General features: G+C 42.9%; 1 protein-coding gene across 1 annotated transcript in view; it reads left to right on the top strand.

Annotated features, from left to right (window-relative positions):
* The first annotated feature begins 248 nt into the window (after positions 1-248).
* LOC126273092 (repulsive guidance molecule B-like) overlaps positions 249-14644 on the top strand; it is a 1683331-nt gene continuing 1668935 nt past the window's right edge. Inside the window, exon 1 of the mRNA XM_049976517.1 lies at positions 249-573. Coding sequence (XP_049832474.1) covers positions 461-573 — 113 coding nt within the window. The 5' untranslated portion in view covers positions 249-460. The remainder of the gene's footprint in view (positions 574-14644) is intronic.

Consider the following 14644-nt stretch of genomic DNA (forward strand, 5'->3'; position numbering starts at 1 on the left):
TTAGGGACTGATGACCTTAGCAGTTAAGTCCCATATGATTCCACACACATTTGAACATTTTTGTAGTGGTCTTACGGCTTTCCCTTAATTCATGGAAGCGAGTTTGGTTTAGGGAAAATCGAACACTCTTCGGCGTTTAGTCTCTGACCGGTCTACCTACAGCGCCTCCTGTGTGCACCGTATTGATTCCGCGGCCCGCTGCGAGGTAAACAACTACTTTGGCTGGCTCTGAAGAGCGCGGCAGCCGCACACTTGTTTACAGCGCACCGGCCGCCTTGATGAGCGCGCAGTTGGGGGCGGCGCAGCCCCCGGCGGTGGGGGCGGCTGCAGGCCGGCGTCGCGACGCCGGCGCCGGCGCGGGGGTGGCGCTTCTCGCCGCTCCGACGCCGACGCCGCCTCCGCGGCCTCAGTCGCGCGTTGCTATTGATTGTGTCGGCATGCGTCGCGGCGCCGCCGAGCCATGAGCAACCAGCCGATGACAACGACGCCGACGACGCTGCCTCCGAGGCCGGGCACGGCGATGGTGCACGGACCGCCGCCCCCACCACCGCCGCCGCCGCCGCCTTCTGCCAGGTGAGTGCCGGCGGAGTCGGCATCTGTGCTTGAGCGTGCTTCGTTTTGTATACACGTGGCAACAACGTCTTGTTATTCTCGCAATATAATGCAATTTATTGCGGAGGCGGAACGACCCTCTGTGCCTATCTAGACGAAATGTATTCGATTAAAATTGTTGGTACTATGTCTGTGAACTTTGTCTTCGTACGTTAACATACACGTAACCTGACTGAAATCGCTGTACGTAACCAAAACAACATCACGTCATAAGAGATGTCCGACCTTCCCCAACGTCTGTCGGTTTGTTACAGGACAAATCTGATATGACAAATTTCTTACGCTACACTACGCCCTCAGACTGAGGCCGGCCTGTAACAAAGATATTAATTATCATCAATAATCTCTTATCCAAGTGATAGTTCTACTATGAAGTTGTGGCTCATAGATTAAGCTTATTCATTGTGAATGGATTATACTTTATTACATGGTGAAGCCCGTTTTCTTGGGATAACTAGTAGTTTCTAGTTGGTGTCGTGTTATTTACAATCGTAAAATATGAAACAGAAAACATCCACCTTCATTTGGAAAACATGCTATTTTAATATATAAAAAAAGAATCTCTCTCTCTCTCTCTCTCTCTCTCTCTCTCTCTCTCTCTCTCTCTCTCACACACACACACACACACACACACACACACACACACACACACGTTTCGAGCCCATACACGTCTTCAGCTATTACTTATTACTTTTTGTCATTATTCATGCACAACAGTTTCCTTAATGTTTTAAAACATTGCTTTGCACATTTCTCTAATTTTGCTTACAACTGTTAACATTTTAAAAACTGTATATGTGTGTATTTAAAATAATCAGAAATATTGTCTACTTATGTTCGATTCTTTGAAAGCTCGTTGATTTTCTTTGCGTGGAAAGAAATAAGCATTTAAAAAGGAGTGCTTTACATTAAGAGAGAAATTAAAAAAAAATGCACGTTAGATTTTCGCTATTTTGTACGCAATAACAGTGAGGTACACACTAAAGGAAGCCCAAAATTAGCTGTAAATGTACAAGTAGCATGAAAACATACGTTTTTACTTGTTGTGTAACCCTAAACTATCATAGCTATTTCTGTTTTTATATACAATAATATTAACACGTCATATTAAGATTGTACAGACAAGTAATTACTTCAAAAATTCCCTGTTGCTGTCTTCGTCCGTTTAGATTCCAGTACTGTGCGAATCAAATTACTATTCTTCTATAAAGAGTTGGATTTATCAGCCATGCCAGTAAAGTACTTGCTGTGCTCTGTAGACGCCCATCAGTTGGGCACCAATAATGTTCCGCGGAAAATATACATATCTATTGCACCACCGGAAATGTCAGGTATATTTAGAGCGGACAGTTTGTTACTTAGCAACACAGTTCGCAAGACTTGCAAATGATCCTGTTGAATGAACTTCCGCATGAGCACTGTAGTAAATATTGTGATAAACCGCTTCTACTGTAAAAGGCTTTTGTTTCTCCAGTAGCACGACCACTTTTGGGCTAATAAATGCCCATCATCAGGTGCAATGTTACGGAAACAAGCAAGAGAGGACGCTAAGGAGAACTTGTTTACAGATGCTTGTAAGCATAAGGCAATGGATACTAATACTACTTAACTAAAATTCAACATTTGCTGGCCCGAAACAGGTCGTGGTATTGGAAAAATAAGACTTTCACAACTGAAGTGGTTTATCTCAACATTTATTATCACAAAATTTGGTTTCATACAAAAAAACTCGTATTATTTAAGGCTGTAAGCCCTGCAATGGTAAAATCATTTCAAATGTTTATCTTCCGTGGACTAGCAGAGGCACAGTATGAAGAGGAACTATGTTGCAGCTTGGAATTTCTGATACTGCAGTTGCATCAGTACGTACTAATGTCATCTTGATGTCATTGGATAACAATGATTGTCTTGAATATTATTTGTGGTAGTAGCTCTTAATTTGGAATGTGATATCATGGCGGCAATTTGAGACATGTATTTATTCAACTTCTGTTGCAAACAAAATCTGTGAAAGGATTTTAATTGTTGAGAATCATTTTTTGCTCTGTATAAATCTCTGCTTCGCTGTACAGCTGATGCAACCTATGATGATTTTGGCATGCTTACTGTAATCAATCATTGGTCTCCTTCTACAATTCTGACCCCTTCACCCGCCCATACACAAACCCTTCCGCTCATCACGAAATTATCTTTTCCTTGATGCCTGTGATGCGTCCTGTTCGCCAGTCTATTATTTCAAAGCAAGCAATATGTCTCTTTCTTCCCCGATGCCATTTCATTTGCTATCCGTTCTATCCAGGTAATCTTTTACGTTCTTACGGTCGCAGGTTCGAATCCTGCACGGGCATGGATGTGTGTGATGTCCTTAGGTTCGTTAGATTTAAGTAGTTCTAAGTCCTAGGGGACTGATGACCTCAGAAGTTAAGTCCCATAGTGTTCAGAGGCATTTGAACCATTTTTTACGTTCTTGCGTAACATCACATTCGAAAACTCCCATCCTCATGTTCTCTGTACCGTTTATAATTTACGTTTCATTTTCATGTAATGAGGCACTGTAGTCATATACATTCATTTAAATTAATTTTCGACGTAAATATATTATTCTCTTTTCGAGAAACAGTTCTTCAAATCACCAGCCTGCATTTTATATCCCCTTCTAACTTTCTTACCGATTTTGCTGTCCAAACAGTAAAAGTCTTGCACTTCTTCTAGTGACTCATTTCCTAATCTGACTTAATTCGACTGTAGTCCGTTACCTTTATTTTACTCTTATTGATATTATTGTTATAATCGACAGTCGAGACACTATCCGTTCCGTTTAACAGATTTAGCAAGTCCTTTGTAGTCTGTCAGATATGATTATTGATTCTTTTTTCAAAATTGTTCCTTGAATTGCTTCTCTTCCATTTCTTTGCACACATCGAATAACAGGTGGCGTAGGCTGTAACTTTGTCTCAACCTGTTCTCAGCTACCGTCTCCCTTTCGAGTCCTTCGACTCTTATAACTGCATTCTGGTTTTTGTGCAAATTGTAGATTATTTTCTGTCCCCCGTATTTTATTGAGACTTTGAAACACTGCATCGAAGTCAACATTGCCAAAAACAGTTTGTAAGTCCACAAGTTATGTGAGTTTGTCAAAAAACAATATTATTGTTCTAATCGCATCCCAGAAGTGGGTCGAGTAACAAAATGGCTGACCATTCAAGTTTAGGAGCATTTAACATTGTTCTGTTTGGCGCTGCACGGCTTCATTCAGTTCATCTAAGCCTCAAACTACCGTCGAAAGTATGTGAATACTGTTGCACAAAACTGTAAGGGCTGCAGCAGAGTCCTTTGCAAAAATTCGCCTTGTTTTTTTCTCCTCTCTTTTATTGGAAACTGTATTGCTCTGTTTACTAAATGTTAAGCGCTATACTCGAGTGTTCCATTGCGCTGGAAATCGTTTACGCTCTGGAAACAAAAGCAACGCAAGCCCCCGATATGGGCAAGTGTGGTGCGAAATGTTCCGGCACGATTTCGCTACAGATGCTGCGTGTTGCTCTTCCTTAGCGATGTTCTGCTAATTTTCTCTCTGCGCAGCAAGCTAATCTGTTTCGCACGGGCAGCGTACATCGACGTTGTTATATGTTTCTGCGAACTGCCCCAGCAGTCAATTCGTAACGCTTGAGCAGTTGTTTCGTGGGAAGCAAGTACACCATCTCCGAGATAAAGACTGTCCCGAATCAGTAACACACACATTCAGTCATGGGAAATCACCATTCTATATTAAATCAGAAAATATTTAAGAAATTTCAGGACATATTGAGAATGGTCACCAAGTACGTCTACGCATTTTTTGAACCCATGAAATCATGCTGACATTCACTTTGTGCAGAACTGTAACATAGATTGCTTCTGCGGCGTATGGTTTCTTTCACTTAGTCTACCGGTTTTGATTTTATTTCCGTACACTTTTCTTCTCAAATGTCCCAGCAGACAGAAAGAGGTACGCAGATAAGTGTGGTGAAAGACGCGGTCACACATCTTTGTTTTTTTGTGTTCTCCACTGAATACGAGGTAGCGGGTGACGAAACGTATGGCACGCAGCTTCTTCTTGCTGGAGAAAGCAGTACTCACATACACGAAAGTTTCCAAAAATTTGAAGGCAAACGTCTCTATCGACAGTGGTTTCAAAGAACTTCGGGCCGATAATTCGACTACCATAAACCATGCCTCAAATTCCAATTTCGTTTTTTGTTGTTGAGAACGGAAATTTGATGCAACGTTTCTGTGGACAAGCAGCGATTACTCTGGGTATTCCCGCGGCCGCAAAAGGGAAACCGAGCTACATCACTGATACAGCACGGCACCTGGTCAAGTTTGCCGTCCAAAATATTTTTAAGAAATCACTCCAGTAATTAAAACTATATTCATTGTCAGCTGGAAATAATGCCTGAGCACGTGAAACGCGGTAGGTTTCAAGGTGCAAGCAAGACATACGTTTAACATTTGTCTGTTACGAGGACTTCTGATAATTTTATTTTATTCCTAGCAGTTATTTTCTCTAAAATCTTTGCAACCGTTTCCAGATTTCTACTTGAAGGCTTACGGTAATCTTAGAAACAGACACACTGCCTTTGGAGAGCCATTTTGTTATCTATTTCTGGATACCAAATTTCGCTAGAATAACGGACTTCGGGAATTGTCCAGGAAGCATTTACGCGAATCTTCTAGACTGAACCAATATGGATGTAGCCTTTAATTATCTACATTTATGCAGTATGTTAACGGTAACTGTTCAAAGCGTATCTTCTTTTTTTTAAGTTATCAGTCTTCTGCCTGACACAGACACAGATTCCTCTCCTGTGCCAATCTTTTCATCTGCAAGTAACAAAAAATGGTTCAAATGGCTCTGAGCACTATGGGACTTAACTTCAAAGGTCATCAGTCCCCTAAAACTTAGAACTACTTAAACCTAACGAACCTAAGGACATCACACACATCCATGCCCGAGGCAGGATTCGAACCTGCGACCGCAGCGGTCGCGCGGTACCAGACTGTAGCGCCTAGAACCGCTCAGTGACTCCGGCCGGCTCCAGGTAACACTTGCAACCTACGCTCTCAATTATTTGCTTGACGTATCCCAATCTCTGTCTTCCTTGAAGTTTTTAGCCTCTATGACTCCCTCTAGTAGCGCGGAAGTTATTCGCTAATGTCTTAACAGATGTCCTATTATCACGTCCCTTCTTGTCAGTGTTTGCGAGACATTCCTTTCTTCGCCGATTCTGCGTAGAACCTCCTCATGCCTTAGCTCATCAGTCCACCTAATTTTCAATGTTTCACATCTCAAACGCTTCCATTCTCTTCTGTGTCGATTTTGCCATTGTCGAAGTTTCGGTGCCACACAGTGATGAGCTTCAGACGCACATTCTCAGATATTTCTTCCTCAAATTAAGGTCGATGTATGACACTAGTAGCCCGGTCTCATAAACTGACATACGGGCGGGAGAGCGGTGTGCTGACCACATGTCCCTCCATATCAACATCCAGTGACACCTGTGGGCTGAGGATGACACGGCGACCGGTCGGTGCCGTCGGACCTTCATGGCCTGTTCGGACGGAGGTTAGGTTTTGACACTAGTAGACTTATATAGGCCAGGAATGTCCTTTTTGTCAACGCTAGTCTCCTATTTATGACATCCTTTCTACGTCCGTCATGGTTTATTTTACTGCCTAGGAAGCAGGATCCCTTATCTATTTCGTTATCACTGATTATGATCTTAAGATTCTCGCTTTTCTTATTTTTGCTATTTCTCATTACTTTCATCTTTCTTCTCTTTTCTCTCAGTCCATAATTTGTACTCATTAGACTGTTCATTCCATTAATCAGCTTCAGTAATTCTTCTTCGATTTGCATTGAGATTAGTAACGTCATCAGCGAATTTTATCATTGATTCATTTCACCTTGAATTTTAATCCTACTCTTGAACCTCTATTGTCTTTTCGTCTTTGTTTCTTCGATGTGTAGACGGAAGTAGTATTCTCACAAGCCGGAAAGCAATCTGAAATTTGCCTGCAGAAGTCACTTGGGCTAGACGGAACGCTCGCCGAGCGAGATTTTGGCTATTCTCTCGGCCTCTTACGCCATTGGCCTAATCGTTCTGACTTTGAAAATTTTTATTTCGTTAACGTTAGCAATTTAGACTTTTCTGTGAGAGTAATGAAAGAAAATAGACTTTTGTAAATGTTACGTAAAAATTAATTACATTTACAATTCGATCCAAACTTAACCCTTGCAAGCAAACTAATCTCGTAGTAAGGAGGCCAGAGTAATAAAAGTATTTAATTGTTGATTTTTCGCTGTTAAAACTTAAGAATGTTTCAGATAAAATTTAGACAAACGTGAATTAACAATTTGCACGTGCAAGGACAAAGTTCATTTAATATCCAGACACGATTCTAGCGAAAAAAAAAAGAACTTCAAACAGTTAAGAAACGAGAGACGTAAGAAGGCTCGCATGAGCCGTAGCTTACGTGGCTTTTGAAGACTAATTTAAGGTTAGTTGCCTGCTTGATAGATATAAGTGTCCCCTACACCACTTGGTACGTTGTAAACAGTTATCGTCTGCAGTCTTTACACACTCACTCAGACACAGGACAAGGCATGCTTGAATAATTCATAGAATGGCGAAAAGATGTTCACAGCAGTTTCAAGCAACAAGCGACTGTTAAAGCTGAGACAGTTAACCACGCCCGTCACGTGATAGAGCCGTCGGGAGCCCCAAAACCACAGTGTGTGGCTTACGGAGCGGGGCTGCTTTAATCTTGGACTCGCTGTATTACGGAGTGGTTTTGCCGGCCACTGTTGTGGGGTCGTGACGCAAGCATTGCTCCCCAAGGGAGACACTTTCAGCGTTCCCTGTGATGTGACTTCGCGTCCCTCCGGTTTCACGTCATTAAGTAACCAGTTGCGGGTCGCAGGGGACGACGAAAATATCTCGCACTCTTTCTTGCGTAAGAGCATGGCAGATATGTCTCTTAAAAATTTTGTCATTTGCACATTTTCTGTAAGGATCATCCTCGATGATTCCATGTTCTTGCTACACAAGCACACACGGTGATATGCCCTCAGAAAACAGCAGTAGATGCTAACTGGTGTGATACACATTACAAGTTCGGACTCCGTCATTCGCATACATATATCGCCGTGTCGCGAACTTGACTTTGAGCCACTCATCGTCCTTTCTACAGTTCTCCACTGTTTTACTTGCACCGTACAATAATGGAAAATGATCATTTTTCTAAATGCTGTTTTAGTGATGAGCTCCTTGGAGATGCCTACATGTAATGTTAAATTAATATTTACATAATGCTAATTATATGTTTAAATGACTTAACCGAAAGCATTCTCTCTCTCTCTCTCTTTCTCTCTCTCTCTCTCTCTCTCACACACACACAAGCACGCACGCAAGCACGCACACATATGCAAGCGTGAATTTTGCCTGTGTAGTCATATTTTTTATATGAAACAGCAAAAGTTCTTTAACTAAAATAATTCTATTATTATAGAAACTGTTCTTAATGTCTGTCAGTACATTGAATTTCCTAGGGAGCCGGTTAGAATTTGGGAAATCCATACTTTCAAAGTCGGAGACACAAAAGTTGCTAAAAATCTTGGGGTACTTATGCTGTGTTGTAATGCGCTTCTTCAAAGATTCCAGCGGTTCGTTCCCGACTGTGGGTCTTAATGTGGAGTGGTGAGTTGTTCATTCTATACTCGACCCTCACTGCCTCACCCCTTCTCCGTGCCCCTTATCCCCTCGCATCTCTCTCTCTCCCCCCTCTCCCCTCTTTTAGCCAGATGAAGCAACAAAATTCTGGGATTTTTGAGGGACTTCGTTTTATTACCTGGAATTTTCTAGTAAGTTTGGTTGATTTCGTTGAGACAAGGATCCTACGCAAAGCAGTCACTTCTAGGAGGAGGAACACGGTTAACCATCTACTCCTCCATTCACCTAAGTTCACTGCTCTCATCTATGGTCTGCAAAGGGAGGGGTACTGAAAGGCCGGCCGAGTAGGAAATTATTCAAAAAATTGAAGTTGGCGTAAGATACGGCAGCAACAGAAGACTAGCATCGAAAAGCGATGAAGTATGAGCGAGCTCATCTACTTTCGTGTTGAGATGAAAATTTAGAATTCTTAAAAGTGGAATCCATTCGTTACTCGTCTCAGACAGAAAAGCTCTTTCTCATTTGCGAGAGTCACTTGTCTCTTTAGTTTATAATATCGAATATCTTACGTCCAATTTCGTCGTAAAGAAACGGAAGATATTTCTCGTGAAGACGAGCAAGTACTCATGTGAAATTAAATTTACCCGCAAGCATAAACTATTCTGCCTTTGTGTGGATAGTCGGCAAACTTAATCTTTTAATTTGTTATGCAAAGCATGTTAGGAAGATCAATTTGTGTTATTGGCTCGAACTCGATATTTTTAACAGCGAACTACTACAGTATATGATGGAGAAATAAAAATGAATATGAGCATCTACACACAATTTTTAACACTACTTCAAATATTATCTAAACTGAAACTTCTTGGCAGATTAAAACTGTGTGCTGGACCGAGACTCAAACTCGGGACCTCTGCCTTTCGCGGGCAAATGCTCTACCAAGTGAGCTACCCAAGCACGACTCGCGCCCCGTCCTCACAGCTTTACTTCTGCCAGTATCTCGTCTCCAACCCTCCAAACTTTAATCTGCCAGGAAGTTTCATATCAGCGCACACTCCGCTGCAGAGTGAAAATCTCTTTCTGAATTATCTAAATTATTTAGAAACACACAAAATTTTCATTTGAGAAACTCTACCCAAAAGTTAAGCACTTATAAAAACAATGATCCGATTAGGACGCAATTGTGTACACATGAATATCATTATTCATAATATCAGAACTGACAGGGCATGCAACTGGAGCGGAATGCGTCAGATTATTAGTTACCACTGAGAATGCCACGTGCTCACATGGTGACAGTGATACGAATATCTGAGAAAATTTAGAAGAGGCTTCATTGTGGAGGTGTCTGAATTTTGTCAGCTGTTCTAAGTTCGCATTATACGTGCGGGTGGGAGGTTAATATACGCCTATGACCCGGCTTTGGAATGAATGGGAAGGTGAGGGAAACCAGCGTATCGTCAAACGTCTGTCTGGTCAAAACCAAGGAAGGACTGCAGTGTTGTGCATCGGTCGTATCGTAGTTCCCTCGCATCTGCACCTGCTGTCCGGACGCAGGTGACTGACTCGTTACATCTCGTGTCACCCCGCACTATAGAAGCCCGGTTACAGAATGGCTGTCCCACGAAAAAAACAGCCTTCAACACCATAACACAGACGACTGCGTTTGCGGCTGTGCCGTACTTGGTAAGCATCTGCAGGTGTCAAGTGGGTTCGCACATTCGCAGCGTTGAATTTCGGTTCCGTATCATCTGTGACAATAGTGGCATTGAGATGAGATGACAGATCCGGTCAGTGTTTTGGAAAGAGACACCAGTATTGTCTCTGGCGTCGTTGGTGGAGAGCCATCGAGTATGACATTAGGCCACCTTCGGTAGAGATTAAAGGAACTCTATTGGCACTGCTGTACTTCACTTTTTGTCATCAGAACGAATTCTGGCACCTTCATTCAAAAGGAGCACGCATGTTCTCACACGACGCGTGTGTCCATAAACAACCCGTCTCAAGTAGAGATAAGCAGAAGTCAGGTTCATCCTACAAAACGGGAGAGGATAAAATGGATGACACCCTTTACAACCAAATCTAGGCTTGCATCCAGGTCCAAGGGGGTGCAACATCCTTCTGACGAATAACCAGAAGTGTACTCGTACAGCCAATTTTACTTCATATTTAAATTTATTTTGTGTGTACTTAAAAAGTGGTTCAAATGTCTCTGAGCACTATAGGACTAAACTTCTGAGGTCATCAGACCCCTAGAACTTAGAACTACTTAAACCTAACTAACCTAAGGACATCACACACATCCATTCCCGAGGCAGGATCCGAACCTGCGACCGTAGCGGTCACGCGAGACTGCAGCGCCTAGAACCGCTCGGCCACTCTGGCCGGCTGTATGTACTTAAATAACACCACATAGCCCCCGCCCCCCCCTAAGTGTAAAAATTCATTTCACTTTGTCCTCTTTTTCTAAAAAAACAGTTCAAATGGCTCTAAGCACTATGGGACTTAACATCTAAGGTCATCAGTCCCCTAGACGTAGAACAACTTCAACCTAACTAATTTAAGGACATCACACACATCCATGCCCGAGGCAGGATTCGAACCTGCGGCCGTAGCAGCAGTGAAGTGCCTAGAACCGCTCGGCCACAGCGGCTAGCCCTCTTTTTCTAGATGCTTAATTTTTTCCTCAACGAGTGTATCGTTATAAGCAGTATGTTTATAACTTACAATTACGTGTCACTAAATGGTCTGTAGACTGCATCACGCTGAGGCTCTAGTTAGGAAATGATTTAGTTTTGACAGGGAACCACAACCGAATATGAGCACATAAGGCCGATTACGAAAATTCAACTCTTCCAATTCGCAACATCGAGTAAAATTTTCTTGGTCTTGAGCATTTCTCAATTTTTGTTTATTTTTTTTCTTATTTATTGTGCTCACCATTGTGAAATATTTATTTTCAACTGTAAACGTATAATGTGAGCGGTTTCACTGCACGTAAGGGAATGTGAGTCTGATATTGTTGTCGTGTTCAGATAATCCCACGTGCTGTTATTATACGCTTTGCTACTGTTATTGGTGAAATTATTAGTACGGATATCGTTACGCTGCGGCAGCAGCTTTAAGGCTGTGCATGATACTGGAAAACAGCGTGTACAAACCGCTAATAAATCCCGGTAGTGACGCTTGTTCCATGTTGGCTCTCATATGAGCTACTGGCTTACAGTCAAATAACGACGGCAATATGCAATATTGTTCGCCAGGGGCTGCATTTATTTGGAGTTATTTGTGTTTGCTCCCGGATGAATGTGTGTGACTGTGCAGGGCGTATACGTATTAACCAAATTAACGTACGCTGTTGCCTCGTCCAATTATCCCTACCATCCCTCTCTTTCTTTCATTCTCTCTCTCCCTCTCTCTCTCTCTCTCTCTCTCTCTCTCTCTCTCTCTTTCTCCCTCGCTGACGCTCCACCTCCCCACTCTTTCCCTACACCTACTGCTGTTCGTTTTTGCCTTTCTCTCACTGTCACTTTAACCTTCGGTGGCCAGTGAAAGTAATAACGAGACCAATTGTAGTTTCCTTTCAGATACTGTTCTTTTTGTTATTGGAATCCTGTTTGTTTGATTTCAACGCTTCACGAAACATTTCTTTGTTCCTTGTTCCTACATGTCGTTACGAGATTGTGCACAACTGTTAATCGCAGTTTTACTACCAGAAAAAGTAATATAAATGGTGCGTTCTTAGACACTACCTGTATCACAGTCAAAAGCCAACCTCTTTGCACCCCATGTCTGGAGAAGTTGCATTGATCTCTGGAATTGCTGATCGCTTGACAGTCATACGCCGTATGGGATGGAGGTGCTATTTCATAGTGTTACTGCTTTTTCATATCGGAACCTTGTGATCCGTAATGTCCGACAAAATTATTCTAGCAGCATAGAAAGCGTAAAGGAATTTGCAAGTGCGTTTCGCTGTGTGGCCATGAAAAAGTTGTCAGTCTTCCGGTGTTTGCAGGCGAGTGCTCCGTTACATAATTGGTAGGCAGTGACTTCGTATAAAAATCGTGGAGCTATTAACTAATGGCCAGTAGAGTTTAGTGGGTGAGACAAACTTGGCGAGGTTTACTTAACGGTAAAAAGTTCCCCTGATTTGATTTCATTATTAGCTTTTTTTCTGCTTTTCGTTTACAAAACACTGAGCACGAATGTTCCTTTCAGATGACTCTCGAAATCTTTGTCTCAGGCTTAGTGCCACCATTTGGAAAAATTTGAAAATTTGTGGTAAGTTCCTTTGGAGCCAAACTGCTGAGGTCATCGGTCCCTAGGCTTACACACTACTTCGTATAACTTAAACTAACTTACGCTGAGGACAACACCACACACCCATGCCCAAGGGAGGACTCGAACTTCCGACAGAGGGAACGGCCCGAACCGTGGCAAAGCACCCTACGACCGCGCCGCTACCCCGCGCGGCTGCCATCATTTCATATAATACCTCCTGAACAGTAATACTCCACCTTCATCGCGACTCCGCCAGTTCTTCTACTTTCTTTTATCTCTCTTCTTCTGCATAATTATGCCGCTGGGACATTAGCTTGAGTGGCCAAGCGGTTCTACGCGCTACATTCTGGAACCGAGCGACCGCTACGGTCGCAGGTTCGAATCCTGCCTCGGGCATGGATGTGTGTGGCTTCCTTAGGTTAGTTAGGTTTAAGTAGTTCTACGTTCTAGGGGACTAATAACCACAGCAATGAACTCCCATAGTGCTCAGAACCATTTGAACTAATGTCCGATGCAGGTGTTGATATAATTTCAGTTATCTGATGACTTTAGTGCGTAACACACCCTAAGACGAAAGAAAAGAGACACACCACGAAGGAAGAATCCGAACGGGACGGAAATCGGCAGATGTGATGTACATATATAGACAAATAAATAATTAAAATTTCGTAAAAATTGGATGATTTATCCAAGAAAAAGGGATTCTCAAATTGAGCAAGTCAGCAACGCGTTGGTCCATCTGTGGCTCTAATACCAGCAGTTCCTCGGCTTGGTGTTCAATGACAGGGTTGTTGGATGTCCTATTGCAGGATATAGTGCCAATTCTGCTCAATGACCCATTAGGTCATCAAAATGCCGAGATGGTCGAAGGGACCTGCTGATAATACTCCGAATGTTCTCACTTGGGGTCGAGGTAGGGTTTGGAAGCAGAAGAAACTCTCGCTGTCTGCGGGCCAGCGTTATCTTACTGAAATGTAAGCCCAGTATGGCTAGTCACGAAGGCAACAAAACTGATGGTAAAATGACGTGGACGTACTGCTGAGGTGCAAGGGTAGAGGGGATGACAATCGAAGGGATTCTGTTATGAAAAGAAATGGCATCCCGGACAGTCACACCTGGTTGTCGGGCTGTAAGGCAGGCGACACTCAGGCTGGCATCGCACCATTGTCCAGGGCATCTCTATACACGTCTGCGCTAGTCGTCAGGGCTCAGTTCCAAACGGGACTCAACACTGGAGGCAATTCTACACAAATCAATGAGATTCATGGCTGAAGACGTGTCTGGAGACGCACAGACAGCAGTGAAACCAGCCTAGCAGCCACGAGTGATGGTTTGACGTGTCATTACTTTTCGCAGCAGGACCCCTTTGGTTATCATCCACAGCACCCTTACAGCACAGCCGAGCATCGACGATATCCTGCGCCCGGCTTTGCTGCCCTCCATGGCATGCCATCTTGGATTTACATTTCAGCAACATAATTCCCGCCGCACATTGTGACAATTTATTTTGCTCGCCTTCTTCTTGTCTTCGTGCTTGCCAAACCCTACCTTGGTCAGCAAGGTCGCCGAATCTCTCCCCAACTGAGAAATCTTCGCGCATTATCGGAACAGCCCTTCATCCAGCTCGGGATTTCGACGATTTAACACACCAACAGGACAGAATTTGGCACGATATCCTTCAAGCAAATCTATCAATTTACATTACTGGCCATTAAAATTGCTACACCAAGAAAAAATGCAGATGAGTATTCACTGGACAAATATATTATACTAAAACTGACATGTGATTACATTTTCATGCAATTTGGGTGCATAGATCCTGAGAAATCAGTACCCAGAACAACCATCTCTGGCTGGAATAACGGCCTTGATACGCCTGGGTATTGAATCAAACAGAGCTTGGATGGCGTGTACAGGTACAGTTGCCCATGCAGCTTCAACACTATATCACAGTTAATCAAGAGTAGTGACTGGAGTATTGTAACGAGCCAGTTTCTCGGCCACCATTGACCAGATGTTTTCAGTTGGTCAGAGATCTGGAG

This window comes from Schistocerca gregaria, chromosome 5 (genome assembly GCF_023897955.1).
Source record: "Schistocerca gregaria isolate iqSchGreg1 chromosome 5, iqSchGreg1.2, whole genome shotgun sequence".
In the NCBI taxonomy this organism is placed as follows: domain Eukaryota; kingdom Metazoa; phylum Arthropoda; class Insecta; order Orthoptera; family Acrididae; genus Schistocerca; species Schistocerca gregaria.